Source organism: Salmo trutta, chromosome 38, assembly GCF_901001165.1.
Source record: "Salmo trutta chromosome 38, fSalTru1.1, whole genome shotgun sequence".
NCBI lineage: Eukaryota > Metazoa > Chordata > Actinopteri > Salmoniformes > Salmonidae > Salmo > Salmo trutta.
In genome coordinates this window covers 10,894,099-10,920,299 of record NC_042994.1, presented here as the reverse complement: position 1 = coordinate 10,920,299, position 26,201 = coordinate 10,894,099, and the positions used below count along the sequence as shown (strand labels likewise).

Below are 26,201 nucleotides of genomic sequence, written 5' to 3'. Positions count from 1 at the left end.
AAACGCAAAGTAAGAACCCTAGTAGCCTAATGTCGCAAAGACTAGTTGATAAAATGTTCATAAGAAAGAAAAAGAAAGAAAATTCAGCACAGAAAAAAATAATAATAATAATTTATGAAATGAAATGTATGCATTCACTACTGTAAGTCGCTCTGGATAAGAGTGTCTGCTAAATGACTAAAATGTAAAATGTAAAAAAATGTTTCACAATGATGTCATTAGGCAGAGCAGGCAACAGATGGCACACAGACAGCAGAGTTGGGGACAGATATGCAGGGACAGACTGGCAGAGACGGAGTCTCAGGTAAGTTTGTTGAGTCTTTGTTTGGCAACATTATGAAAGGTTCTCAATTTTTTGGACTTGTAAAATAGGAACATAATTGGAAAATTTATTTTATTTATTTATTTCACCTTTATTTAACCAGGTAGGCAAGTTGAGAACAAGTTCTCATTTACAATTGCGACCTGGCCAAGATAAAGCAAAGCAGTTCGACAACATACAAAAACACAGAGTTACACATGGAGTAAAACAACACAATCAATGATACAGTAGAAAAAAATAAGACTATATACAATGTGAGCAAATGATGTGAGATAAGGGAGGTAAAGACAAAAAAGGCCATGGTGGCAGAGTAAATAAAGTATAGCAAGTAAAACACTGGAATGGTAGATTTGTTATTTGAAGAAAGTTCAAAGTTAAAATATAAATAATATGGTGCAAAGGAGCAAAATAAATAAAATAAATAAAGTAGGGGATGAGGTAGTAGTTTGGGCTAAATTATAGATGGGCTATGTACAGGTGCAGTGATCTGGGAGTTGCTCTGATAGCTGGTGCTTAAAGCTAGTGAGGGAGATAAGTGTTTTCAGTTTCAGAGATTTTTGTAGTTCGTTCCAGTCATTGGCAGCAGAGAACTGGAAGGAGAGACGACCAAAGGAAGAGTTGGCTTTAGGGGTGACCAGAGAGATATACCTGCTGGAGCGCGTGCTACAGGTGGGTGCTGCTATGGTGACCAGAGAGCGGAGATAAGGGGGGACTTTACCTAGCAGGGTCTTGTAGATGACCTGGAGCCAATGTATTTGGCGACGATTATGAAGCGAAGGCCAGCCAACGAGAGCGTACAGGTCGCAGTGGTGGGTAGTATATGGGGCTTTGGTGACAAAACGGATGGTACTGTGATAGACTGCATCCAGCTTGTTGAGTAGGGTATTGGAGGCTATTTTGTAAATGACATCGCCGAAGTCGAGGATTGGTAGGATGGTCAGTTTTACGAGGGTAAGTTTGGCAGCATGAGTGAAGGATGCTTTGTTGCGAAATAGGAAGCCAATTCTAGATTTAACTTTGGATTGGAGATGATTGATGTGAATGCCATGGATACCCCCACTCTCAACTTAAACTGGTGACTGAACTAAGATTTGTTAAAGGCAATGGTATTGCTGTTGTGAGTAGTTGTGTAGTTTTGGGTACCGGTAGTTAGGAGTACGGCAAACACCTTATTTCTTTGGTTCCTCAATATACATTTACCATATTACAATGTAGGCTATGTGTTACAGCAATACTTTTGGTGTCCCCCTCAGGAATTGCTCTTGAGAAAATTTCACGTAATTGTCCCCCCCAAAGTTGATATCAGATTTTCGCCCCTGCTCACGAGTCCTCAACTGGCAGCTTCATTAAATAGTACCGGCAAAACACCAGTCTCAACGTCAACAGTGAAGAGAACTCCGGGATGTTGGCCTTCTAGGCAGAGTTGCAAAGAAAAATCCATATCTCAGACTGGCCAATAAAAAGAAAAGATTAAGATAGGCAAAAGAACACAGACACTGGACAGAGGAACTCTGCATAGAAGGCCAGCATCCCGGAGTCACCTCTTCACTGTTGACTTTGAGACTGGTGTTTTGAAGGTTAAAATATGTCAACCCTGTTTGCAAGCTTTTAAATTATATTAAACTCAACCGTTTATATTTTTGGTAGGGTATGCAAAATGAGTCAACTTTGAGCACCTTTATCTCGTGACTGTTTTGGCATTCAGGTCCAAAAAGTCACTTTCTGACCAAGTCTTCCATGGACAAACATGTATGGAAAGTTTTGTTTAAATCAAGGGATGCTGTCAAAAAGTGATTGAATTCAAATGGATTTACCCAGGAGAAATGCCAAGACACATGATGGATGCACTTGGGTATTGCTATTGGGTTTGCTAAACTGCCATTTCATCCCTGCTGTCAAGAAACAATGTGGTGACACTTGAAACAGTCACATGTCTTGAATTATGCAAGCATGCCAATGCTTCTACTTTGCTTCTGCAGATGAGCAAAACGCTGTTTAATCATTGCAAGCACTAATGTAAAACTTAACTGCATTTTTTAATGCTAACTCTGCAAACTAAACGTTTGACAACCTTGCAAGTTGTTAGCACCAATATTACAGCCAAGGTCGGAATGCAAAACACATGAGATTTCAGACGAACGCCTACGTGTGGGAAGGGTAACAATAATAACTATATGCCGTGCATGTGCAGGACAAGCACACGTTGCATTGTATAATATTTCCATAACTGACATGGCTACCAAAACGTTTTACTTACAAAACTTTAATTGACAAAATACCTCGTTACGTCCAAACTTTTACCCACACTGCGCAACTGCGGAAGTGCTTCTATTTCTTTGGTGCATCCATTGGTCGGGAAACAAATAATGAGTGTATATCGCCCACTACGGTGTTGGAGTGTGAAGTGGTTCTAACATGAGGACCCTTGCGCACCACTCCAAAATCAAGACGGGTTTCTTGGAGATTGTCATATTTCAAAAATACTGAACATCCTCCCAATTACGCTAAAGCTCCCTAGGCTACTTGGTGGTGAAAAATGCCATATCATTCCAAAACTGTAGCCTAAACAACCATGGGAGAAATGAAGACACATTGTTACTTGTTGAGTAGGCCTATACGAAACGCTTGGTGATGGATGATACAAACGGTTCATGTGGAATTAAGAAATTACTAGATAGATTGAATAATACTGGTTGAAATCTACTGTTTTTGTGTTTAATATGACAGAGATTAATAAATCCAAATCATAGCATCCAAACGTCAGTGGTCGTTTCAACTACCGTTTAGCTTAACAACAAGACACAAATAAAACAATATATCAAGGGAAAATCTTATGAAAGTGCATGATCATAATTATTATTAACATTTTAATAAATATGCATCATTAGGAGTACGGCTATTAGTGGTAGTGATGGGCATATTACATGTTTTTACATTTTAGTCATTTAGCAGACGCTCTTATCCAGAGCGACTTACAGTAGTGAATGCATACATTTCAGATTTTTTTTTCCCATACTGGTCCCCCGTGGGAATCGAACCCACAACCCTGGCGTTGCAAACACCATGCTCTACCAACTGAGCCACACGGACGAGAGCCGCACAAGTCTAGTCTTGTCAAGGTAGCCTATAAATTCAGTTTTTCTTGTCAAAGTAGGCCTAATTCGCACAACTATTAAATTGTTAAGAAACATATATAGCCTAAGGATATTTTTCGTTTAAAAATTGCAAGTATCAAGAAAACATTTGCAGTTTTTGTTGCAGCAATTTACCATTCCAGTCGTCGTAGATGAACGACTTATACAACTATTATTCAGAATAGATGGAGGTTAAATACTGAACCTTGAAATTAGAAATTGTTTTTACATTTCTAATGAAGAGAAAATGTAGGCCTACATTGGTTCCTGTCAAGACCATTTCCCCTTTCAATCTTGATGTTCCCCGTGTGGTGTAATACGTGTCATCTGTGTTCATTGACGAGACAAAAACATTTCAACAGAAGTTTAAATTATAATGTTTATTTACTGAGCTCAGTTTTTACAGGTATGAGTGAATAATTAAAATAAGACCATGCATGTACACAGTACAGATACAGAGATATTTAATAAATATCAATATTCCTGCGTCTTCTTCCATCAGAGTTGCAGGACACGTGAACACTATTATTTACAATGATATTATTTATATTTCTTGAAAATAAAATCAATTTTTTTATCATACAAATATCCCATTTGTAATTGGTCTTAAGGCCTCTCATAGTAAAAAAAGTACAAATTATTTATGCACATTTGTTTTCTAAAGTAATATTTCACTCCATGAAAAGAAACCGGATTTACAGAGCTTGCAACTGGAAAGAAATTCGGCAAATGTACACATGCATAATTCTGTTGGTCATGATTTTCCATAATTGTGTGGACGGACAATTGAATGTGAAAAATCGTCAATATTGAACAAATGACAGACATTTTACAGTTCAAGTAAGCTTTTCGAGAGCTCAAAATAGGCCTAGTTGGTATTTTAAGGCACTTTCAATAAGGCTGTTTTAAGTACTTTTTCGTTGCATGGCGCACAGGGCTATATATTACGCACGAGGATATTGACGTTGTCTAGGCCTGTTAAATTACATAAACTTAATGTTAATGCCCCCCTTTGTGTATAATCGAAATGGATACAAAAATGTATAGGTCTAGTGATCAATTACACACGCTGTTAGTTGCAAGTGGCAAACGGGTTGTGTTTTAAGGCCTCACGTGCATTAATTAACAACTTGGCCAATGATAACTGCTCAACTATCAGAAATCGCTATTAGAAATATACAAAATAAGGCCTATAGGCCTTTGAAAGAAAATGATCTTGCAATCAACAATGTGGCCAACATTTGGCTAAGAATATCTAGGCATGAGAACATGTCCCACAAGTATTGGCCTATTTGACTTTAATGAGCATATACAACATATATCTAAAAATGATCTATGTCGCGTAGACAAATATAGGCCTATGGGGTTTCTGGGAAATGATGGCTTTCTGGAAAAATATATCCATGTTTCAGACCGGGGATAAAGTTAAATGTTGCAACCATGTTTGAAGACATATAAATGACATATAATTTTTTATCTGAAATGTAAATGCACAATCTAAGTCAAGACAAATAATACATTCCATAGGTGACAGGTCCACCGAAGAGTCCCGGAACAGGTAAAGTGGGCCTGGGGTAGGCGTTAGAATGTCCGTAGAGAGATGGAGAGCCCATGTGCGCTCCCAGGGGGAATGGCAGAGCAAAGGCAGGTAGCATGGGTTTCGACGCCAGTTTGTACTTTTCCAACTCGGCCTCCTGAAGTCTCTTGGCTTTAGCCCTCCTGTTTTGGAACCAGATTTTGACCTGGGTCTCGGTCAAATTGAGGGAGTTGGAGAATTCGGCTCGCTCCGCAATGGAGAGGTACTGCTTTTGTCGGAACTTCCTTTCCAGAGCGAGCAGCTGGGAGGTAGTGAAGGGCGTTCGAGGTTTTCTGTTGTTTTTATGTTTCCTTAAAGGACATGGAGGTGGACTTAAGCTTCCTGGAGGGACAAATAAATGAAAAGGTATTGTTATTAAATGGAAAACTCAAGAACGGCTGACCCTTTAAAACAACACATTTCACTGCGCCTATGTGACAATAAATTAGTCATAATTAGTCTCACCAAACAAGGTATGCATTTAAGGACATTAGCATAAGGTTTATTCCTGCACCGTGGCTTTTAATGGATAGGCCTACCAATTTCCCAATTCCAAAATAGGCCTATGACAAACTTCGGGAACATACAGAAACTTAGGTCTAAACTGTGCACAATTAGACAATCGGGCTACTCTGAAATAACATTGTATTATTAGACTGATATAGGGACATTTCGAGGCAAATTCTGTCGATTTTGGATAGACAGGCGCGACCACAGTGATGACAACATATGTGAGGTAGGCTTATGACGATCTTTTATGTGAGGTAATAACGATCTCATAAATACGATAACATCAATAACAGACTAATAATAGACAAACTAGAAATAATACTACTGCTAATAATATGACTACTACTACTTTATTATTGTTATTATTATTATTATTGTTATTATTATTATTATAATAGACAAACAATAGGGAATAGTTGGCCTAATTAGTTGACCAACATTTAGACAGCCAATAACTCTGGAAGCGGGGACTTACGAGGGGGAGTCGAGAAAGATGTAGTCTGGAACCAAGTGCTCTGGTCTTTCTCACAAAAATCTTGATTGTCGTCATTCTGACAGTCCGACACGCTCTGCGAGCTTTCCGGGGAAACTTTCCTCTCCACGTAAAAATTCCTTGGAGAAAACGGTTCCGTGATCTGCACCGCCGCCGCCACAGGCTTCGGTTGAACGAGACCCGAATCCGAGGAGGGAGAAGAATAGTAAGTCCTGCAGGTTGTTTTCTTGGAAATCAATGATTCGACGCTGAATGGAAGACTGCTCGTCTTACTTTTGTATCCTTTGTCGGTTGTCATATCTTTGGGTTGCAGCTCTTCACACTCCGTATCCGACTCTTCTTTCTGGTGGAGTTTAATCTCGTGGGACGGAGACCCCGATAGGCCAACGGGATTCATCTCAAAGGGGTACGGGGCCATACACCTCCGCCTGGCCAGCTCAGGAAAATCGAATCGCGATCGAGAGTATAGAGTCTTGTGCTGTCCTCGCTGTCAGAATATTGCCCAGTAGCTCAACTCACTAGATGGGGTCGTCTATAAAAGGGCAGTAACTGTTCCCCTCTCCGCGCCGTCCAATCATCGTCTCAACTCGGCATCGTGACGTCCCCAGCGCTCCTTTCCTCCGTCCTCATTGGCCCTCTGCCTTCCAAGAGACATCAAGAGGCCCTTTGAAAGCGACGAGAAGTTTTAATCATACAGACCCCGTGCGGAGCTGGTGCATTGATAGCTCAAGGGGGTTTTGTCTCCGCGGAACACAAAGTAGACCAATTTTAGCGCAATTAACCAGTGGGGAGGCCTCATGAGTATTTACATCCATTAGTTGAGCACTTATTGGAACCTTTTAATTAATACATTTCACACCCGAGAACGCTGTGATAAGATGTAGAAGAATGCAAGGTTATACAGGAATCCTTCTCAAGTATTAAATAGGCTAAAATAAAACAATAGAAAGGACAAAAAATATGAAAATACACAAAGGAATTGAAACTCGAATATTAAAAGTCATGTAAAAATTTATGAAGAGACATATTGAATAAATAAATCGAGATGCTATGATTGTTGGTCACACAGCATTACGCCAATTTAAATGCTGTCATGGACTTTTTAAAGTTTACAATAGGCTCGGTTGAGAAGCAACAGGCGTTTTTTCTTCAGGTCAAACTATTTAATAAGCCAGACAAGTTGTGTTTTGGAAGGCGCCAGCCTCGGCGGGATCAAAAAGGAAGCTACCTCGGGGAGAAAAGGGAACGGTTAACTCCACTTAACCAATTGTACTCGGAATATTTCATAGTCCAGTGCATAGCTGCAGGAAGGAGGCACAGCCACTGGCATTAAAGACGGTTAGCCTGTTTCACTTCTTGGAAGAAGAGAACAAACAACTTGATCGGATGATAAGAGGGGCAGTATTTCAAAAATGTTTTTGAAAATGATCATATTTCCACAGAAAGAATACACATCGAGCAACATTGACATTAAAATGGTCAAATGAACAATGAGGAATAAAAACTAAAATACAAAACATCAGGTAAAAAAGACAATGCAATGAATATTGATTTCGATTAAAAAAATAAAATAAAGCCTATTAATCTTTATAACAAATGTGGAATATTTGGCATTTGCCATCAAATACCTTCCACAAAGTAAAGTTAAAAAAACATACATTTTAAAGGGACAATTAACAGCTTTTTAAAAATACTTTAAATATTATAAAAAATAAAACATTTACTTGACAGTTTGGAATATCTGTGGTGTCATGGCCTGATTTCATATGTGTAGACCTAGTTATCTTTTATCACAAAACATCATTTGGTAGCACTTTAAAGTGGCAGCATAGGCCTTATGTGACCACATATTATTTTAACATTAATGCCTTTGATTGAAGTGTCAGCAGTACGCAAAATAAGCTCTTAAAGTTTAGTCTCTCATTTCCTTCAGGGGCTTTGTAACATAAGGATTCTCTGACATTCTCCTTCACTAAAATCATCACTTCGCCCCAGTGTCATTGATGTCAACTATCTTTCATGGCGTGTATCATCCCAAAGCGTTGCCCTTCTGCACTCCCAACATGATACCACAGTAAATAACACCATATAATCCAAGATGGCCTCCCTGGCATGGCCAACCCCACCTATCTCAGGACCCCACTGAAAGCCTGTTTGACTTCCAACAGTCATCAGCATGATCAAATACACAATTAAGACTTGGTAAAGTGCAAAATGGCCGCCTAGTAGGCCACAAGTGTGTGGGGGGGGGGGGGGGGGGGTGTTGTCTTAATTGAATTGCCTTAGCACCATCGCTCTTAGGTTAATATTCTGGCAAGGAAGACACTTAGAGAGAGTGCATGGTCACTCCAATACACTGGAGACCCACTCAGCCCTCTCTGGATTGTCTTTGTTACTCTTCACACTTCAATTAACAGTTTAGTCGGATTAAAGGGTGAATAAATCCATATTTGAATCTGGCCATTCATGAGAAGGCACGTGTGATTGGTTCACATTACTTGACTGCCAGTCAGTCATATTTGGTTTATGACCTTATGTGTCCTTAACTCCTTAAAGATGCACTCTCAAAATGTTGTATCATTTCAGCCACTAGTTTTGAAAGTGGGGCTCACGAGCCAAAAGTGGTCCCCGTTTTTTGTGTGCTTCGTCATCCAATTGTGTACTACCTCATCCATTTTGTGTGATATGTTACGAATGTAGCAATTTTTATGATATCGTATGATTTTTGCAATTTGTGTGATATGTTACAAATCCAATTAGTGCAATATGATTTGAATTTGTTGTGCTTAAGATCCCGGAGTGCATCTTTAAGTCACACTATGAATGAACTTGTGTCACACATTAAGTGTAATTGGTCCACTTCATTTGACAACAAGTCATATTTGGTTTATGACCTTACATGATTTATGTCAAATTACATGACTGTCATGGTTGGACAACTTACCAAACTGACGTAGTTCTGTGGGCAATCAGGCTTTTTCTCAAAGCTACACAAGGACAAGAAAGATTGATTGATTGGTTAACTCAGCGAAATGACGTTGCCTCGAGCAGCACTGCAGATATTGCGATGAGCGAGATGCACGACTTCGCTTTCACACAAGGGTTCTTTGTAAGGCAAAGTGTTCTACCTTGAACCTTTAACATCCTAAGGAAGAAAAGATTCTTTGATGATTCTTTGGAAGGCAAGAAGGGTTCTACATAGAACCATATATAATATTTCCCAGCATGCTCTGTTGAAGGGAGATTTTCAGAATTGTTTGTTTTACTTTATCTGTGCTTTTGCATGTACATTGATTGGTTGATACATTTTATGCTACACAAAGATAAATAACATACAGTTTTCTAAACACCCAATCTGTTGGATTTATTGTACCCGTTACTGAGATGGTTGTTCCAGTTTAGATGATTTTGGTAGTCTCAGTATTCAATCTTCCCTACCCTGGCAGTCATTCTGAATGCAGGTTGCAGGTGATTAACAATTCCACTTGATGGAAATCCTAACTCTGGCTGGATTCCAATAGGAATTACACATCACTTTGCAAGCATAATGTGACTTGAAGGCCTGATGTGGCCTGTAAACCAGGATATTCCTAACACCACTGTGTTTGTGAGTAACTTGGCCCTCAAAGAAAGGCCTTATGATATATGTAATATATTGTTCATCGAGGGTTCTAGGAAGAACCGTCCAAAGATAAACGGGTTCTCAGTAGAACCCTTCATAGACATTCTAGGAAGAACCTTTCGATGATAAAGTGGTTCTTGGTAGAACCTCTTGGAAGTGGTTCTTGTAGGTAGGGGGTTCTTTGAAGAACCCTACATAGAGGGTTATAGATAAAACCACTTTTTTTCCAGACTCAGATTAAACCTAATCCTGGACTTTCAATGGAAATTCTCCATTGAGAATGTTATTTCGTCAAGGACTAGGCTTAATCTGAGTCTGGGAAAAAAGTGTTTTTTATCTAGAACCCTATGTAGGGTTCTAGATTTTTTTAGTCATTTCAAAGTGCCTGGATATCTAGGCTTCCAATCTCACATATCATTCAAATACATTTCAAAATACCTGAATGAATAGTTACAATCATTTACACTCCTTCCAAATGAGTCTGTCATTATCAATATCTGAACCACTGTGACAGTTTCTCATTTAAAAAAAAATCAGGGCCTAATTTGGGAGTCCACCCCTGCATTTTCATATCTAACAATCTGCCTCTCTGTCTCCTCTCTCTCTGACTCAACAGGCACTCTCCACAATCTCCTAGCCCAGCTGTTTTAGGTTTGAGATCCCAGCAACCATGTACCCTTCAGTCAATCTAATCTCCCAACTGTCGTGCTAGACGAGGATGAGAGGCGAATCATAGAGCAACACAAATCCATGCAGAGATTCACCCGATACAGGTACTACCCATAATAAATCTACACGTGAATTTACACCAAGTTACAGTAAAACTTTTGCCCCTGATGTACGGCCGGGGTCTTTGGTTTCAGACTTTCAGAGCCCTTCTCTCCTAGATCCCCAAAATGAATTTCTGTAACAGCATGCAGGCGAGTGAACTGTGTCAGATGTCATTACCGAGTTTGAAAGCAGATCTGTCCCCCAAGGTCGACACGTTCGATGGGAAACACTTTCCTTCGGCACCTGAAATGAGAACTTTGTCTTTGTCACAAATGGCACCCTATTCCCTATGTAGTGCTCTACTTCCACGAAGGGAATAGGGTGCCATTTAGGACTCTCATATGGGGTCTTTTCCAACATTCTCATGCTTCGATGGAACCACTCAGCCTGTTCGTAAAAGCAGGGGCCAAGTTTGGGCAGCGAATTTAGACAATGTGAGAAGACTAAGTTAGATCATCTATATAAGGTTCAAAATGAGTGTTATGGAAACCTATATAGTAGATGACCCCTAATCTAACTCCTAGCTCAATTAATAGGTTTTTACTGCTGAATGAAAGCGTGACTTAGGCCTATTTCTCTCACAGACAGTTGGAATGACCCCTGACCCTATATAATGACTAAGGAAACCCATAAAAGTAATTAAACACAATCAAAATCAAATTAGATTTCATGCGCAGTTGGATTTGTGTGTTAGACAAGGAAGGTACTGCAGCTGTATAGCTTGGAACCAGACAGAGAATTTGGGAATTCCAATCTAATACAGTGCACTCAGCAGACAGTGATTACATCCTTAGATGACTATATGATCACTTAGCAGTTGATCACTACAACCGCATTCGCCGTAAGCGTTGTGCACTGTACAGCAAAGCTGAATTTCAACCTGGGGTGAAAGGTGCAGAGCTGAGCTGTCAACCAGTGAACTGTGAATTCCCTGATGTGGTGGTGTCCGTGCCGTGGTGAGGCCCTGTACAGTGACAAACAAACCGATCATTTAGAAAGTGAGGGACAACTGGAACCCAATACGTGTGAGATGGGCTTGACAGACAGAAACACAATGGCTGATGGGTAATGAAACAGAGGGAGACGGACACACTTGCTGACACCACACAGGAGGATGGAGCGAGGGGACACATTCGTTGGCCATCGCCATCCAATCACGCCACTCTCTCACCGCTCTGCTCTCACATGAGTCTGTATGAGGAGAGAAGTGGAGAATCAGCCGTCCAGAATGGTGTGGATTCTGATCATGCAAATTAAGTACACACTAGAGAGGGATTTTGGGGGTGGATCTGCCAAAGTCAGTTACTTAGTCTTCAGTTTTATCAATTCTTATTACGTGTCAGAGATAGGGACCAAGAACTGCATGGCTTAAACAGTACGTGAGCAGAATTGAGAGGCATCCTCATACATTTCACATAACTATGAGAAAATATTTTGAGTGTGTTTTTATCTTAAAAGTTCCTTGCCTTGCTTCATTTGCATCCATCTTCATTTAACTCTAACATCAGGAAGCCAGGCAAGAGTTCTCTCCCATTTAAATTAAAGTGGTTTAAATAGCATTGCCTTGGGTTGCAGGATATCCGTGGAAAATCTCTTGACCTTTCATTTGACTTAACAAGTCGAATCTATCCACATCAGACCGGCTTCAAGCTTGCAGTTAAATGCTGGTTAACATTTTTATGCCAAAGCCACTTCCCTCCTTGTGGCAACAGTGGCATCAGTCAGTGAGAACTGGTCCTGGTCGCTGAATGCATGCTGGGTAATAAGATCAATGTTGTCGCAGAATGCACAAAAGTGAAATGAACTAGTCTGGCTTTTCTACCATTACTTCTATGACATTTCTGAGCACCATAAATTAAATGAGCCATTGAATCCTTTTAGGTTCTATACAGCATCATTTGATCTAGCAGTGTACAACAACAATGATAACAGTACTACTGCTACTCCAACTACAAATGAACTATAATGAATAACAGCACTATAATAACTGAAATATGAATGTTGATGATGAAGATGAGTCTTTAATGTGAGGAATTACTTTCTTGTTATCATTTGTCATTCCATCCAAACTGCCCTTTACACAAAACAAAACAGATTCTGTAGCGGGCCTTGAGAGAGAGGGAGGGAATTACACACAGCTGCCAACAGAAAGTGTTTAAGGTAGTGGTACACCCCAAGAGGTGACAATGCAATTAACCATTTTCATTTGACCTCCGCGTTCGTCGGCCATAGAAATCAGCATTCTTGAGGAAAGTCTGGAGACAATGCGAGTGGGCGAGCGAGGTTTGGGAATACAGGGGACAAAGAACTTAGTGTGACTACTTTGAGGTTACAAAGGCAACCAAAGAATGTCACCACAAACTCCTACTATCTTCTCAGCCAAAGTTGTGATGCATTATATTTGAGAAAACCCTAGGCAGCAGCCTCAATTTTCTCTTCACTCTTGGCCGGCATTTCAAGCCGGGGCCAAACCAGAAACTATTGCATAAATTACAGCAATTTAGTATACAGTATATTATATAAAAACACTCTTTTCACATAATAAAAACAGATTGGCTGAAATATGGGCTGTGAGTGAGAAAAGGGTAGAATCAAAAAGATGTGTTGCAGCCGTTCTTTTGGGGGTTTTGCAGGTAAAATATGAAAAAAAGGTCTGTGTGTGTTGGGTATGTGTTTGCGCGAGTGTGTGTTTTGGTCAAAAGTGTTTATGTGTGTGTGTTTGGGTGATATATGTAGGTTATCAAAGCAGCGTTTGTTTTATCCTGATCCTGAAGCCTTGTTATGTGTGTGTCCTCACACTTTGTCAGACCAAAGAACTTGTGACAGCATATCCAACCCATCTGGTTCCACTGAATATCAGATGGATATTCATGGCTGTTTACAGCCTCATAGAGATTGTTTTTATCAATGAAAACATAAATATTCTCTAAATCGTTATTATGTTATATGAGTAAAAATATACACACACCAATCAAACATCTTAGCAAACCAATAAATAATCACAATTAAAAAATTGTGTGATTTGTATCAAAAAAGTTAAAAAAGGGCATTTTTGTCATTTTCTTATTGAACGTCTCATGCCCTGACACCAAATTCGTTTTGCGATAACCCTTGTCACAAGAAAGATAGTAGACGCTGTTGAGTAATGTTCCCATGGGTAATATTCTGACTACGATGCTATTTATAATATGATGCAACAGTGTCTTGAAACAAATGCCCCTTTTGTAATGTTTTTGAGGAAAATAGCGATAAGCTCTCTGAGTCAAATGGAATGAGACTTTATACCGATACGTGATAAACTTCATGCCAGATAGGTCATCAATATTACTAAACCCATCCTTTTTACCTTTTGCAAGGTCGGTTGTTTTAATCAATTTAGTTAACTTTTAAGTGAGTATCTATAGTAGAGATATTTTGATCAGATCAATGTTGTTTTACCCTAGGGTCATGTGTATATTTCACATAGGGTCATGTGTATATTTCACATAGAGTCATGTGTATATTTCACATAGGGTCATGTGTATATTTCACATAGGGTCATGTGTATATTTCACATAGGGTCATGTGTATATTTCACATAGGGTCATGTGTATTTTCCACATAGGGTCATGTGTATATTTCACATAGGGTCATGTGTATATTTCACATAGGGTCATGTGTATATTTCACATAGGGTCATGTGTATTTTCCACATAGGGTCATGTGTATATTTCACATAGGGTCATGTGTATTTTCCACATAGGGTCATGTGTATTTTCCACATAGGGTCATGTGTATTTTCCACATAGGGTCATGTGTATATTTCACATAGGGTCATGTGTATTTTCCACATAGGGTCATGTGTATTTTCCACATAGGGTCATGTGTTTATTTCACATAGGGTCATGTGTTTATTTCACATAGGATCATGTGTTTATTTCACATAGGGTCATGTGTATATTTCACATAGGATCATGTGTTTATTTCACATAGGGTCATGTGTATATTTCACATAGGGTCATGTGTATATTTCACATAGGGTCATGTGTATATTTCACATAGGATCATGTGTATATTTCACATAGGGTCATGTGTATATTTCACATAGGGTCATGTGTTTATTTCACATAGGATCATGTGTATTATTCAGAGTGTCATTGTGACTTTTCAAAAACCACACTCTGTCTCCACTTTAAAGAGATCCCAATTCGTTCTTCACTATCGCCCTTGATCCTGCCGGATTGCACTTGTTTGATACTATAGTACTAATAATGTTATTACAAGCAGTAAAGGTCAGGACAAATAGTGTGCTCTTGAGCCGTCTTGAGATTACAATTTCAAAGTTCTCCCCATGAAAAAGCCCCAACAATGGAATGGGCTGGCAGAGTTAAAAGGCCCTTTCAATAAACAATCACGGGTTGCTTTTCAATGGGACTCACTGGAACCAAGTGAGCAGTGGGATTGGCTTTGAAAAGATGGAGCGATGAAGAGAGGGAGGGGGGAATTGTGGGATGTGACGGAGGAGTCGAGAATATAAGAAAATGCCTCCCGAGTGTCTAGCTAATACAAACAATCTGATACAGGTGCACACATTTAATTTAGCAGGTCACTTAGTCGTATTTCTCCTTCTCCCCCCTCTCTCTCTTTCTCTTTCTTCGTTTTCTCCTCAAACTTAGCACTTATTTAGCCCTCCCTCCCTCCCTCCATCCTTCTCTCCCTCTCTCTGAACAGAGGGTGGACAGGAAAGTAGATGGGGGGGGTCTTCTTTTTGTGCTATTGCTTAATGAGCTGGAAAATACAATTGCACTTTTCTGACTGTGAAGAAGATCGCCTGGAGGCCCTTCTAAATTAGCCGTGGTAGGAAGGAGGAGGAAGCCTGGAGCCCAGGAGCCTGGAGGGGATAGAGGCTTGCTGAGCGGCTCGAATAGGGAGATGCTGATGGGGGGGGGGCAATCCTGTTAGAGAGGGGGGGATATGGAGGGTGGAGGAATTGCTGTTGCATATTTTGGATTACTGGATCGGCTTGATAGAACAGCAGACTTGTTGCTGCGTCAAGCGCTCTTGGAGACTCACACAGTTATAGCAATACCTCAAATCAAGTCCCATTTTATTGGTCACATACACATGGTTAGCAGATGTTATTGCGGGTGTAGCGAAATGCTTGTGCGGGTTGCTATTCAATAATATGTCAGAAAAGGGACGTTAGCTACTGTATGTGTTGATATGTCAAGAAAAGTGTCATATTAGGTTTTTGCGATAATATGTCATATCAGAATTGGATGGATCAACCCCCCCATGCAGAGCAAACCGATAACTTCTTATAACCTTTATATAACCTATAGCTTTTATTGACTCACTGTTTCACCCATCATTCCATTGAATTTCCTATTCTTCCTCAGTTCTATAATGTCAATAGAGGGAAAAGTCCTCACAGTGGATATGCCTCCTCTATACCATTATACTATATGCCCCTGGGTGCTCTTTTGACTGCTACGCTAGGCATCTGCTGCCTATGGGACCCCTATGGCCCTGCATGCCTATATCTGCATTCTAATGCCCCTGTCCTGCTGGGTTGGTAGCTTTAGCTATGTAATTGATGGCTTCCACACTTCGGGACCCAGGCCCTTAGTCTCTCTCTCTCTCTCTCTCTCTCTCTCTCTCTCTCTCTCTCTCTCTCTCTCTCTCTCTCTCTTTCTTTCTCTCTCCGCCTCTCTCTCTCTCTCTCTCTCTCTCTCTCTCTCTCTCTCTCTCTCGTTGTTGCTTTATCTCTGCTGTTTTGGTTGGGGGTCTTTGACTGAATTGACTTCATTCATTGTCCTTTTATTCATAGAGAAATTATGAGAGAGAGAGAGAGAGAGAGAGAGAGAGAGAGAGAGAGAGAGAGAGAGAGAGAGAGAGAGAGAGAGAGAGAGAGAGAGAGAGAGAGAGAGAGAGAGAGAGAGAGAGAGAGAGAGAGAGAGAGAGAGAGAGAGAGAGAGAGAGAGAGAGAGAGAGAGAGAGAGAGAGAGAGAGAGAGTGACTTCACTTTGACAACAAAGAAAGAGAGTCGCCGCCACTGCCGATATTTAGTGAACTCCAAAGGGAACGTTTTCATTCTCCTCATTCTCATTCTGCAAGTTTGGCACATGCCTTCTGTTACTAAGTGGCGAGGGCCATTGAAAGGGGGGGCCTACATTTCCCTATTCTCCTCTCCCACTAGGTGCCATAGACTTACAGCCCTGGCAGCTGCTAAGCCTCTTTATACGACTATAGAGGCCTCTCTGCAGGTGAGCTAAGCCTGCCAAAGAAGCAGCCTCACAGCCTCTCCAGTCCGCTCAATGGGGCTCAATGGGACTTTTCATTTGGGGGGGCTGAGTTGACTTCGTATGTGCTGCTATGGTATATTGGGACATTCGGAATGCCTTCAGTTCATAAAGGCGGTGCCGCCGCTCTAGAAACATGGAGGTGGAGTTACGAAGCCATGCCTGAATTTGTTTTGTTTTGCCTTTTGGCAGGTGCCAAATGCTGGTGCCATCCTCCTCTGTTCCGTCTTCCCTTCTTCATTTTCTTCTCTTCTTTTCTTCTCTCAGTCAGTGGCATTACTTTATTTTCTTTCCTCCCGTACTTCTCCTTCTTCTCCTTTCCCCCTGTGATGCAAGCTGGGAGCTGTTGCACATTACTCCAGAGGTGTGGTGCCTCTCTCTTCTTCTTCCCCTCAAAGGGCTTCACTGTTTCCCCAAACTGCCTCCTAGCTGGGCTATCTATTCATTTAGTTACTTAAGTGTAATTGCTCCCCTTTGAAGCCTCAGAGAGGCAAATAATTTGCCGTGCCCCGGGGCCAGAAATGGTCAGTGATCCTTGGACCCCTCCCTCTGCCCCCCATTGGGCCCCCGTCGGCTCGAGAGCGTCGGATACACACGCAGGCACACACACACACACAGATACACACACACACTGCGAGAGGCCAGCTCCCATACGGTGAAGGAATAACACAGCCAGGGCCCGCTCAATTTCACCTCTCCTTTTCATCCTCTTTTAATTCTTTTGAAACACTTTTTTTTTATTAACAACAGCTTTTCTCCTCTCGTCTCTCACACTGCAGCGCCGCCGGGAGGAGGAGGAGAGGAGGAGGAGAGGGAGGGGTGAGAGGATGTCGGTCGGAGGTGTCCCTGAAAATGTTTGTATGTGGTGAGACGCAGAGTCACAGCTAAAGCCCCCCCCCCCCCCTCATCAATAGCTACAGGTCAAGGAGGCATTGAGAAAACAGCCCCCACACTCATCTCCCTCCCACCCCCCCGCGGTTCACACTGCTACAGAGGGGACTCATGTTTCTTATGACAGGCCATCTAGACCTCAGGGCACACAGTGAGAGAAAAGGATTCCTTGGACCGGATTGGTCGATTACCAGGCAGCAGCAGCAACTTTTCCACTAGTGGTTTCTATCTACCGGTATCAATGTTTTATTTTTTATTCAACTTTTATTTAACTAGGCAAGTCAGTTAAGAACATATTCTTATTTACAATGATGGCCTACCCTGGCCAAACCCTAACCCGGACGACGCTGGGCCAATTGTGAGCCGCCCTATGGGATTCCCAATGTGTATTGCCAGAGCGGGGATAATGCATTTGATTTGAGGTAAAATGCTCTTCCTTTGGTCTATAGTGTAAACAGGATATAGGCGAAAGAATATAGAACTAGCAAACTACACAAAGAGGCCATTTAAAACGACCAAATTCTCACAGTAATTGTCTAAACTAACTACACTGACGTTGTAATCTCATAATAAGGTAATAACCTGAGTAAAACTGTGTAACTATTACCAGGGTGGGGTCGCCCAAATCCCTAAAAAGGGTTAAAAATGACAGGCAGGGACAGGAGCAGACATTTTCTTATACAAACAGAATAGCCTACAACGACCAGCCTACACGCCATATATTCAATAAGACTGCTGAAAAGTTAATAATAAAATAATAATCCAAATTGAAAATTGCGCAGTTCCTTTCTGAAGAAAAGTAGAAAAAATACAACTTCAAAAAAGCGCAGTTCCCCTTAAGGTTGCCATTGCGAAGGGGAGCCAAATCAATGTGGACGGCCGGCCGTTAAAGGCAACCTGGTTATGAATGCTGCATTTGAACTTGTATTATTTTGACTTTGAGGTTTTTAAGAGAGAAGCGTTCCCCGCAGTCACGCCAGCTGGTAACAATTCTTAGACATATCATAAGCTGCTCTCTGCCAAACGACATACCTTTGGGCTATGTTTTCAGTGGACTATAAAAGCCAATAATATTGATCTAGTTGATCAGATATCACTCAGTCCGGTCCTGCACAGTTTATATAAGACACCCTTTAAGGTTTAAAGTGCCAGGACAGGAGTTTTTCAGGTTTTCTTAGGAGAGCACTATTTTATTTTCAATATCAACGATCGGCATGGTGCTTGCTCACATTACTTGTTTGACTTCTATATTGGGACTCAGTCGAATAAGCCTAAGCAGCCAAGATGGTTGAGCTGTGGAGTTTAGCTCCCACATTGTATCTACATATGGTTTGTGGTACTTAAAAATACATATTACTATAAGTATGTGGTAGTCCACAGAGAAAGACAGAGGACGCGTCCCAAATGGCACCCTATTCCCTACGTAGTGCACTACTTTTGACCATGGCCTGCATAGGGAATAGGGAGCCATTTGGGATTCAGACTAAGCGAGTCTGTGCTGCATGAGAGAATGGAGAGAATCATGGTGGAACCACTTGTGTGTGTGTGTGTGTGTGTGTGTGTGTGTGTGTGTGTGTGTGTGTGTGTGTGTGTGTATGTAAAGAAGACACAGTAGCAGACTTACAGCAGTGACGCCACTGTACCTCCCTAGTGGTCTGACCGGAAGTTCTGCCGACTCATTGGTGACCTTGAACTAGAATGGAACCTTCCACGTCTAAAGGTTTGCCCATTTAGGAAACGTTAGGGGATGGTTAATATGTTTCATATACAAATGTCTAAGGGTATGGTGTGTAATGTCTGTGTCAGATGACGTTATGGTTGATATGCACAGACACATGCATGTATCGTATGTATGTGCAAGTGTACACACACACACACACACACACACACACACACACACACACACACACACACACACACACACACACACACCCTCTAGTCTTGTGGATGCCATCTGTTGTATTTCTGTTGTATTTCTCTCCCATGATTGTCAAAGAATGTAAGTGGAGTAAAACACAACCCCAACAAGGTAAGATGACCGAGGACATTAACTAAGGTTTTGTGTGTGTGTCTATGTGTGCATTGTGTGTCCAAGTGCGTTTCTACCAGATCACACGTATGCCCAAATGGAGGCGTGTTGTGTGAAATTACTCACACTAATGGCACTACACACTTTTGTTGCAGGAAATCGGACAGCCGCACTGTAACTGCTAAAACGGTGATAAAAACCAACCCAAATTGCATCATGATGTCGGGGGCAATTTAACCCTTCATCAGAGCAAACCAACTCTCTCAAATGACGCAAATGGATTTATTGACTAGTTATGAGACACTTAAGAGTCTACACCTAGTCCTCTCAGTGCTACGTGGGCTTGTCTGTTCTGTTCTACGTCTATGGAAAAAGACGCTAAAAATAAAACGACTCAAACCCGACCAGAGGTGTCTAATAAAGTCTAATTAAAGAACGTTATATTACCATGGCAATTTGCTCGTCTAAAGAGATCATTACGTGGGCTTTTTATTTTTTATACGTTTAATTGAGAAACAAACTGTATGTAATGAGACGTAATGAGACTGGGGCTATGTCTGGCTGAGAATGGCCTGCTAACTAACTCTTAAGGTGTGATGATACGTCAATAAGTCCTTTGAGGCATCTGTTGTAGATGTGGTAGACATATTAGGACATCAACACTTGTTTTTCACTTGCGGGTCTAACATGGGTTTTGTCCGTAGTGGTAGAAAACATCCATGGCATTCATGTAATTTTCTGGTGTGTTATGTCGTTGACTTTGTGTGTATGGTCTGTAGCCACTAATGAATGAGACAGAGGGTCCCACTCCAGAGATCCATATCTTCCCCTGGGTTGTTACCGGGCTGTGTACACGACCACTTAGAACAAGTCTCTGGACACTGACGAGTGTCAACTATCTGTGTGTGTGTGTATATCTGTCTGTGTGTGTGTGTGTTTGTGTATGCCTGCGTATGTTTCTCTTTTATAACAAGTCTCCAGACACGGCCGGGTGTCAGCAGCAGAGCCACGCGGCCTGGCACCGGATGGCCCGACAGTATGCAAAACGGCACCCTGGGAGAATCAGCTCTTTCAAGTCCAATTACCCGGTGGAGCCAGTTATTTCAAAGGCCATCAGTAGAAGATGTCGGTTCCGATAAGGACGCGGACACATGTGTTCCATCACACTAATTCAAACAGGGTTTCCCAACCCCAACCCCAACTCTAAAACCCAGACAAAACCTTCAACCAGCCTCGAGCAATTTGACAAAAACGAACTGATTTTCTAAGGGGCATAACTGTATTCAAAATAATATTGAAATAAATTCTAACAGTGCATACAAATATTTGTATGGAATATATTTCCTTTAAAAAAATATATGATTACAGCAGAATATGAGTTTGAGAAAGAGTCTCTATATTGTTTTACTGGACATCATTGTGCCTTTGAGGACGAACTGTTGAAGTGAATTCTTTAAAGAATTATCCTGGCGATGGCTTTCCAAAACCTCCAGAAATCTGATTACAGGTCTGTGAGAGCCACAAACAATGGCGTGGCAAGCCTGTCTCTGAACTGTATGTCTCGGGCCAACTCCTGCTCTCTGCTCTGTTTTCTTCCTCTCAGGACTAAAGTGAAGGAGAAGAGCATAATTCATTTTGTTTTTACTGGAAACATACTGTACAAATTTACAGTCAGAAAGACAGAGGGAAAAAGGAAAGTTACAAGTAGGAAACCCCCTCTAACACAACTGTGGTTTGGGCCAATGTAAACAATGTGTTTTATAGAATCCCTTTTACTAAAGACCAGGGAAAAGCAAGAGACAGTGAAACTCTAGCTTTTACAGGGAACTCCTGTTCGTTATGCTTGATGGGAAAACTATGAAGGCGATCTTAGAAATATGGGCCTTTGTAAGTCATTTCATAAGGTTTTTGTATGGATGTGAGTATATGTCAAAAATTTAAAAATGACCAGTTATTGATGATGACATTTCTCTTCACATTCTATGACAGGTATATGACTCCATATTTTAGGTCTAAAACCGTGGACAGTCTAAGTTACTGTAATGAAGTTGCTCTGGATGTTCTCTACTGATCTGTAGGATATATTTAGCGTTTACAATTAATTTTTTAGGCAGTATTATTAGCTCCCTGGCTGTGAGCCCTCTTCTCGATCCTTCCTCTTTAATGTTAAATCATCTGGACATTAAAGTATTTTGGTGAGTTACAAGACATGACATCTCGGGAAACATACAACCAAGGTCAAAGATGGAGCTCGTTAAAGGGATTGCACACAGCCACAAATTCAGCGGGATCAAAAAAATGTTTAGTTAACTTAAACTTCAGTCATGGGGAAATTTAGCTTTGTAAGTAACCCGCCCCTGAGGAGACAAAGAGAGTGCTGTGGTAGACTGAGTGGTAGTGCTCCCCTGTCCCTTTGTGTTCATCACGACGGGGACGTTTTGTTTGTTATCCACAATGGTTTAACAAGCACCACAAGCAGTGTCTGGATCACACAAGCTTAGAAAAGGATATATAACGATAAGAGGTAAAACATCAAAATAACCACATACTGTAATGTCCTTTTAACGTCTTTGTGATGTTAGATCAAGACCATATTTTGGTGAAGGTCAGATGTCATTAAAAAGTATTGCGTGCAACGGTTTAGTCATGGGACAAAGTTTCCTTCTATAGTACTGTACCTTGAAATGTGGAATATTGAATATTCTAAAAAGGCATGTAAAAGAAAAATTAGAGATCTTATAGTCTTTGATCATCATAATAATCCACTTTTGAATCTGAATTAGTTTCTGAATGTCTAAAAGATTGCAGATTTAGAGATACCTGTACACTCTTTTAAAAAAAAGGGTTCCAAAAGGGATGTTCGACTGTCCCCATAGGAGAACCCTTTTTGGTTCCAGGTAAAACTGTTTTGGTTCCAGGTAGAACTCTTTTGGGTTCCATGTAGAACCCTCTTTTTAATGGGTTCTAATGGAACTCAAAAGGGTTGTTCCTGGAACCAAAATGGCAGATGGCACCTTTTTTTTCTAAGAGTGTAGTCATCAAACACATATCTGTACATTACATTCACACGCACCATATGATTCAGGTGTGTTGTTCTGATCTCCAGAGCTCTCAGCTCTTTCCCTCTCAAGTTGAATCTCCATTGTGGAGTGATGGTTACTGTTATGCTCCGTTTGCGTAACGTCACAGCAAAACAACAATTTGCAACTCCGACCGAGAACAAAAGAGCTCATAATAAAAGCTTGCGACTTAAAACAATGAACACATTTTTTTTTCTCCAGAGGGATTTTCACTCAAGAGCAAAGAAGAAAGTGAATATAAAGAAACCAAACAACTTTGTTTCAGCGAAGCGGAATTCTTGGTCGTAGTTGTAGAGCTGAAACCAACAAACAGAATGATAATAGGTCAGTGGCTTAACCATATGGAACAGTGACGAAAAAATGATACCAAACTGAAATAAGATGTTATGCTTACACAAACATTTATTGCAATAGTTTTAATGAATGTTTCCCTGCCCATTGCATATTTTCTACATTCTACATTCATCTAACAGTGCACATTTGTTCTAATCCAATTATCATCATCATGCCACTCTAAATATAAAATACCGTTTTACCATCACACACAGTGTAGAGGTGCTGTGATCTGGAAATAACTACAGCTAACCCTAACCAGGAAGTCAACAGGAAGAGCCCTAAACCATGACTGGGAATTCGGAGATTTAATTGGCCAGCCTGACTGCAGGAATTTTGGTGTGGCAAACTAATTGACTTAGAATTCCCTGGTGCTTTATCAACACAGGGAAGTGTGTGTGTGTGTGTGTGTGTGTGTGAAATGCCACCGGGCCGATAACTAGCCACCTCTAGTAAACCAATCTATTACCAACGGGCAATTTGAAACACATGTTATTGGCTATTTTACGACAGGTTCCCCCTTTAAGTGATATATTCCTGTATGTACCACAGGCATTGGAGTCATCTCAGTGCCAAATTACTCACTTTCTGATTGATTACTTGTTATGTATTAAAGGAACAGTTCAGTGAAATTAAGTATTTATATATTTTGCTTACCTTGAAAGCAGTTTATTGAGTGATGAATCCACACTTTGGACTTGTTTATGGGCAAGGAAACAAATATCTAAATATGTCATATTGCTGAATTATAGAAGCAGTAGTAGAGTCTCTTTGGTTATAGGCTAAGTGGAGGGAGAGTGTATTCATTCATTGCCCTCTTAACAGTTATGATTTTAACTGCCACTCATATGTGAGAAAAAGAAGACATTTGTCAAATGAAATGATTGAATTCGATTTTCAGGTGAGATTGACACTTCTAAATAATCAAAACCACCTGGCAATTAACCTAATGATGGAATATATCACATCCAATTAAAGAGCCTCCTGCTTGTCAATCACACCTTCTGTGCACTCGTTAAACAGAAAAACACAGTCAGATAATGATCGTTTTAAGAGACATGTTTCTTTCTTCCTCGGCAGCTTATCTGATGGACTGCTACTCATTTCAGCCAGTCAGGCAATGACAGGTCCTGTGGATAGATAAACCCCTTTAACTCTTTAAGGCAAAGGGCCAGGGTCACCCTTAACCTCTGGAATCTATTGCCGCCTGACTCCCTGGCTCTCTCTTGTGCAACTGACTGATAAATGGTTTCTAATGGAATGGCAGATTCTGGTTGGGAACGTCAGACTCCAGAGTGTTTTTCCCATGTAGGACGCCCCGCAGAAAGATCAAGACCATTTTCAAACACAAGCGCACGCACACACACACACACACACACACACACACACACACACACACACACACACACACACACACACACACAAACAACACACCCCAAAGGCCCTTCTACTGTAATCCCCAAGAGAAGGTTATCTCCTCTCTCCGCTCTCCACTCCGTCAGAAAAACTCCAGCCCAGCCAGCAGCTTTCTCCTCTGCTTTGCGGTCAGTGTCTTTAACCCCAGATGATAACACTTAGGCTGGCCATAAAGAATAGGCCTCCCTAAAGTGATCCATTAGCGATCCTATTCCCCCAGAGTGAGGCCTGGGCCCGGTGTCTACTGAAACAAACCAGGAAGCCTTGAAGGAAAACAGCATGGCAGACAAGTACCGAGATCAAAGACTCCAAAGACGAAGGCTACCTCCCCCCACCTCCTCCGCCCTCCTCCTTTCCCTCTCTCTCTCACGTCAGTCTCCTCAGACATAATCCTGTCTTCCTCCCCAATGTTTTCAATTAAGGCCCTCCTCTGAAAATGTTTCGGATTGTAACGTTATCAATTAGTCAGCAACTCCATCGAGGTTATTTAATGGTCCCGGGAGCTGGGAGTTTTGATTTAGAGACTGTCAGGGAGATGTAAGGGAAAGATGTTCTGCTCTTAGCTCCAGGCAGTCTGATAAAGCTATGGGTTTGAAGTTCCATAGGAATGTACTGTAGCTGGAGGCCAAACGTTGTGTATTCCACGTTCTGTGGTTTGGTACCACATACTAATGAGGAGACCGATAAATTTAAACGCAAAGGTTTGCAAGCATTTTTTCCCAAGTACTTTAACCCTTTACACTTGTGGGAATTGGCTTATATGGATAGGGCTACATTGAAATGCTTCTTACAGAAGAAAAAGCATATGCATAACCATTGTAACAATTGAAAGGGAACAGTTTGGATATTATGGGAAAATTATTAGACCAAAGGTGAGCACACAACAGTTCACCTGACACAAGACTGAATCCAAACATTACACTGTTGATTTTATGTGCATTTTACATTTACTGTACTTTTCACCGCATTTGTTGATAAGAAATACTCTGGATACATTCAGTAACATGATAAGAATATTCCTGGAAAATATGGTGTAGGTGCAACACAAACAAAAACAATTACAAGGGTTTGAGTTAGAGGACTAACTGGAGTCTCCAAGTGGCCACACCGCTCTCCATAGTGTGCACAGTTCCTAAGTCATTTCTATGCATTTCTATGACTCAAAGAAGAGTCGTCAACTATAAGGTGATTTTTTTTTGCTCTCCTACTTTAGCTGTGCCCTTGAGGAACTAGAGCAAACACACTTGTAGTTGTTTTGTTTGGAACACAATACTGCATCATCGCCATCACACAATTACTGTTGTTGTTTATGCAATCCAAAAATGGTATAAATCGCAATCTGGGTCAGGTGGGCATAATTTGAAAGCGTGTTCTATTGCCAACATGACTATCTAAGTTATAGAATACGATCTTACAGTGTTAGGCTTTCACAGGGCAATTCGGAAAATCAGATCGTAATTTTGGTGAGCATAGAAAAGGAGTCATGTCTGCATTCAAGTGCGTGTTCCGATGCAAATTTTCTTCACAATAGACAGACATAGGCTCATTCTGTTCAGAACAACCCAGGATATGATGCCATGTCATCTTGTAACTGTAGGCCTACATCAAACATAGCGATCATAAATGTAGATACTGTATACGTCTCATCTTTCAAAATACATAGTCCTCTTAACTTCCAGAATTTCCCTAAACTCAGACAACAACAAATGCGCAAAAGTTGCCCAATTAGCGGGAGGGATGTGG

The 26,201-nt window shown here is 41.0% G+C and overlaps 1 protein-coding gene, 1 long non-coding RNA gene and 1 other non-coding gene across 3 annotated transcripts; 1 reads left to right on the top strand and 2 right to left on the bottom strand.

Annotated features, from left to right (window-relative positions):
• Positions 1-3,339: 3,339 nt before the first annotated feature.
• Positions 3,340-3,412, bottom strand: trnaa-ugc (transfer RNA alanine (anticodon UGC)). The gene has a single exon. It is a non-coding gene; the product is annotated as a tRNA-Ala (tRNA).
• A 405-nt stretch (positions 3,413-3,817) lies between these two features.
• LOC115178526 (homeobox protein MSH-C) lies at positions 3,818-6,675 on the bottom strand. The gene is made up of 2 exons (XM_029739773.1): positions 6,018-6,675; positions 3,818-5,374 (listed from the first exon to the last, which is right to left on the bottom strand). The coding sequence occupies exons 1-2, from the start codon at positions 6,451-6,453 to the stop codon at positions 4,959-4,961; spliced, it is 852 nt and encodes a 283-aa protein (XP_029595633.1). The 5' UTR covers positions 6,454-6,675; the 3' UTR covers positions 3,818-4,958.
• A 3,501-nt stretch (positions 6,676-10,176) lies between these two features.
• Positions 10,177-20,952, top strand: LOC115178530 (uncharacterized). Its single transcript, XR_003872643.1, has 2 exons — positions 10,177-10,430; positions 20,604-20,952. It is a non-coding gene; the product is annotated as an uncharacterized LOC115178530 (long non-coding RNA).
• The last annotated feature ends 5,249 nt before the right edge of the window (positions 20,953-26,201 follow it).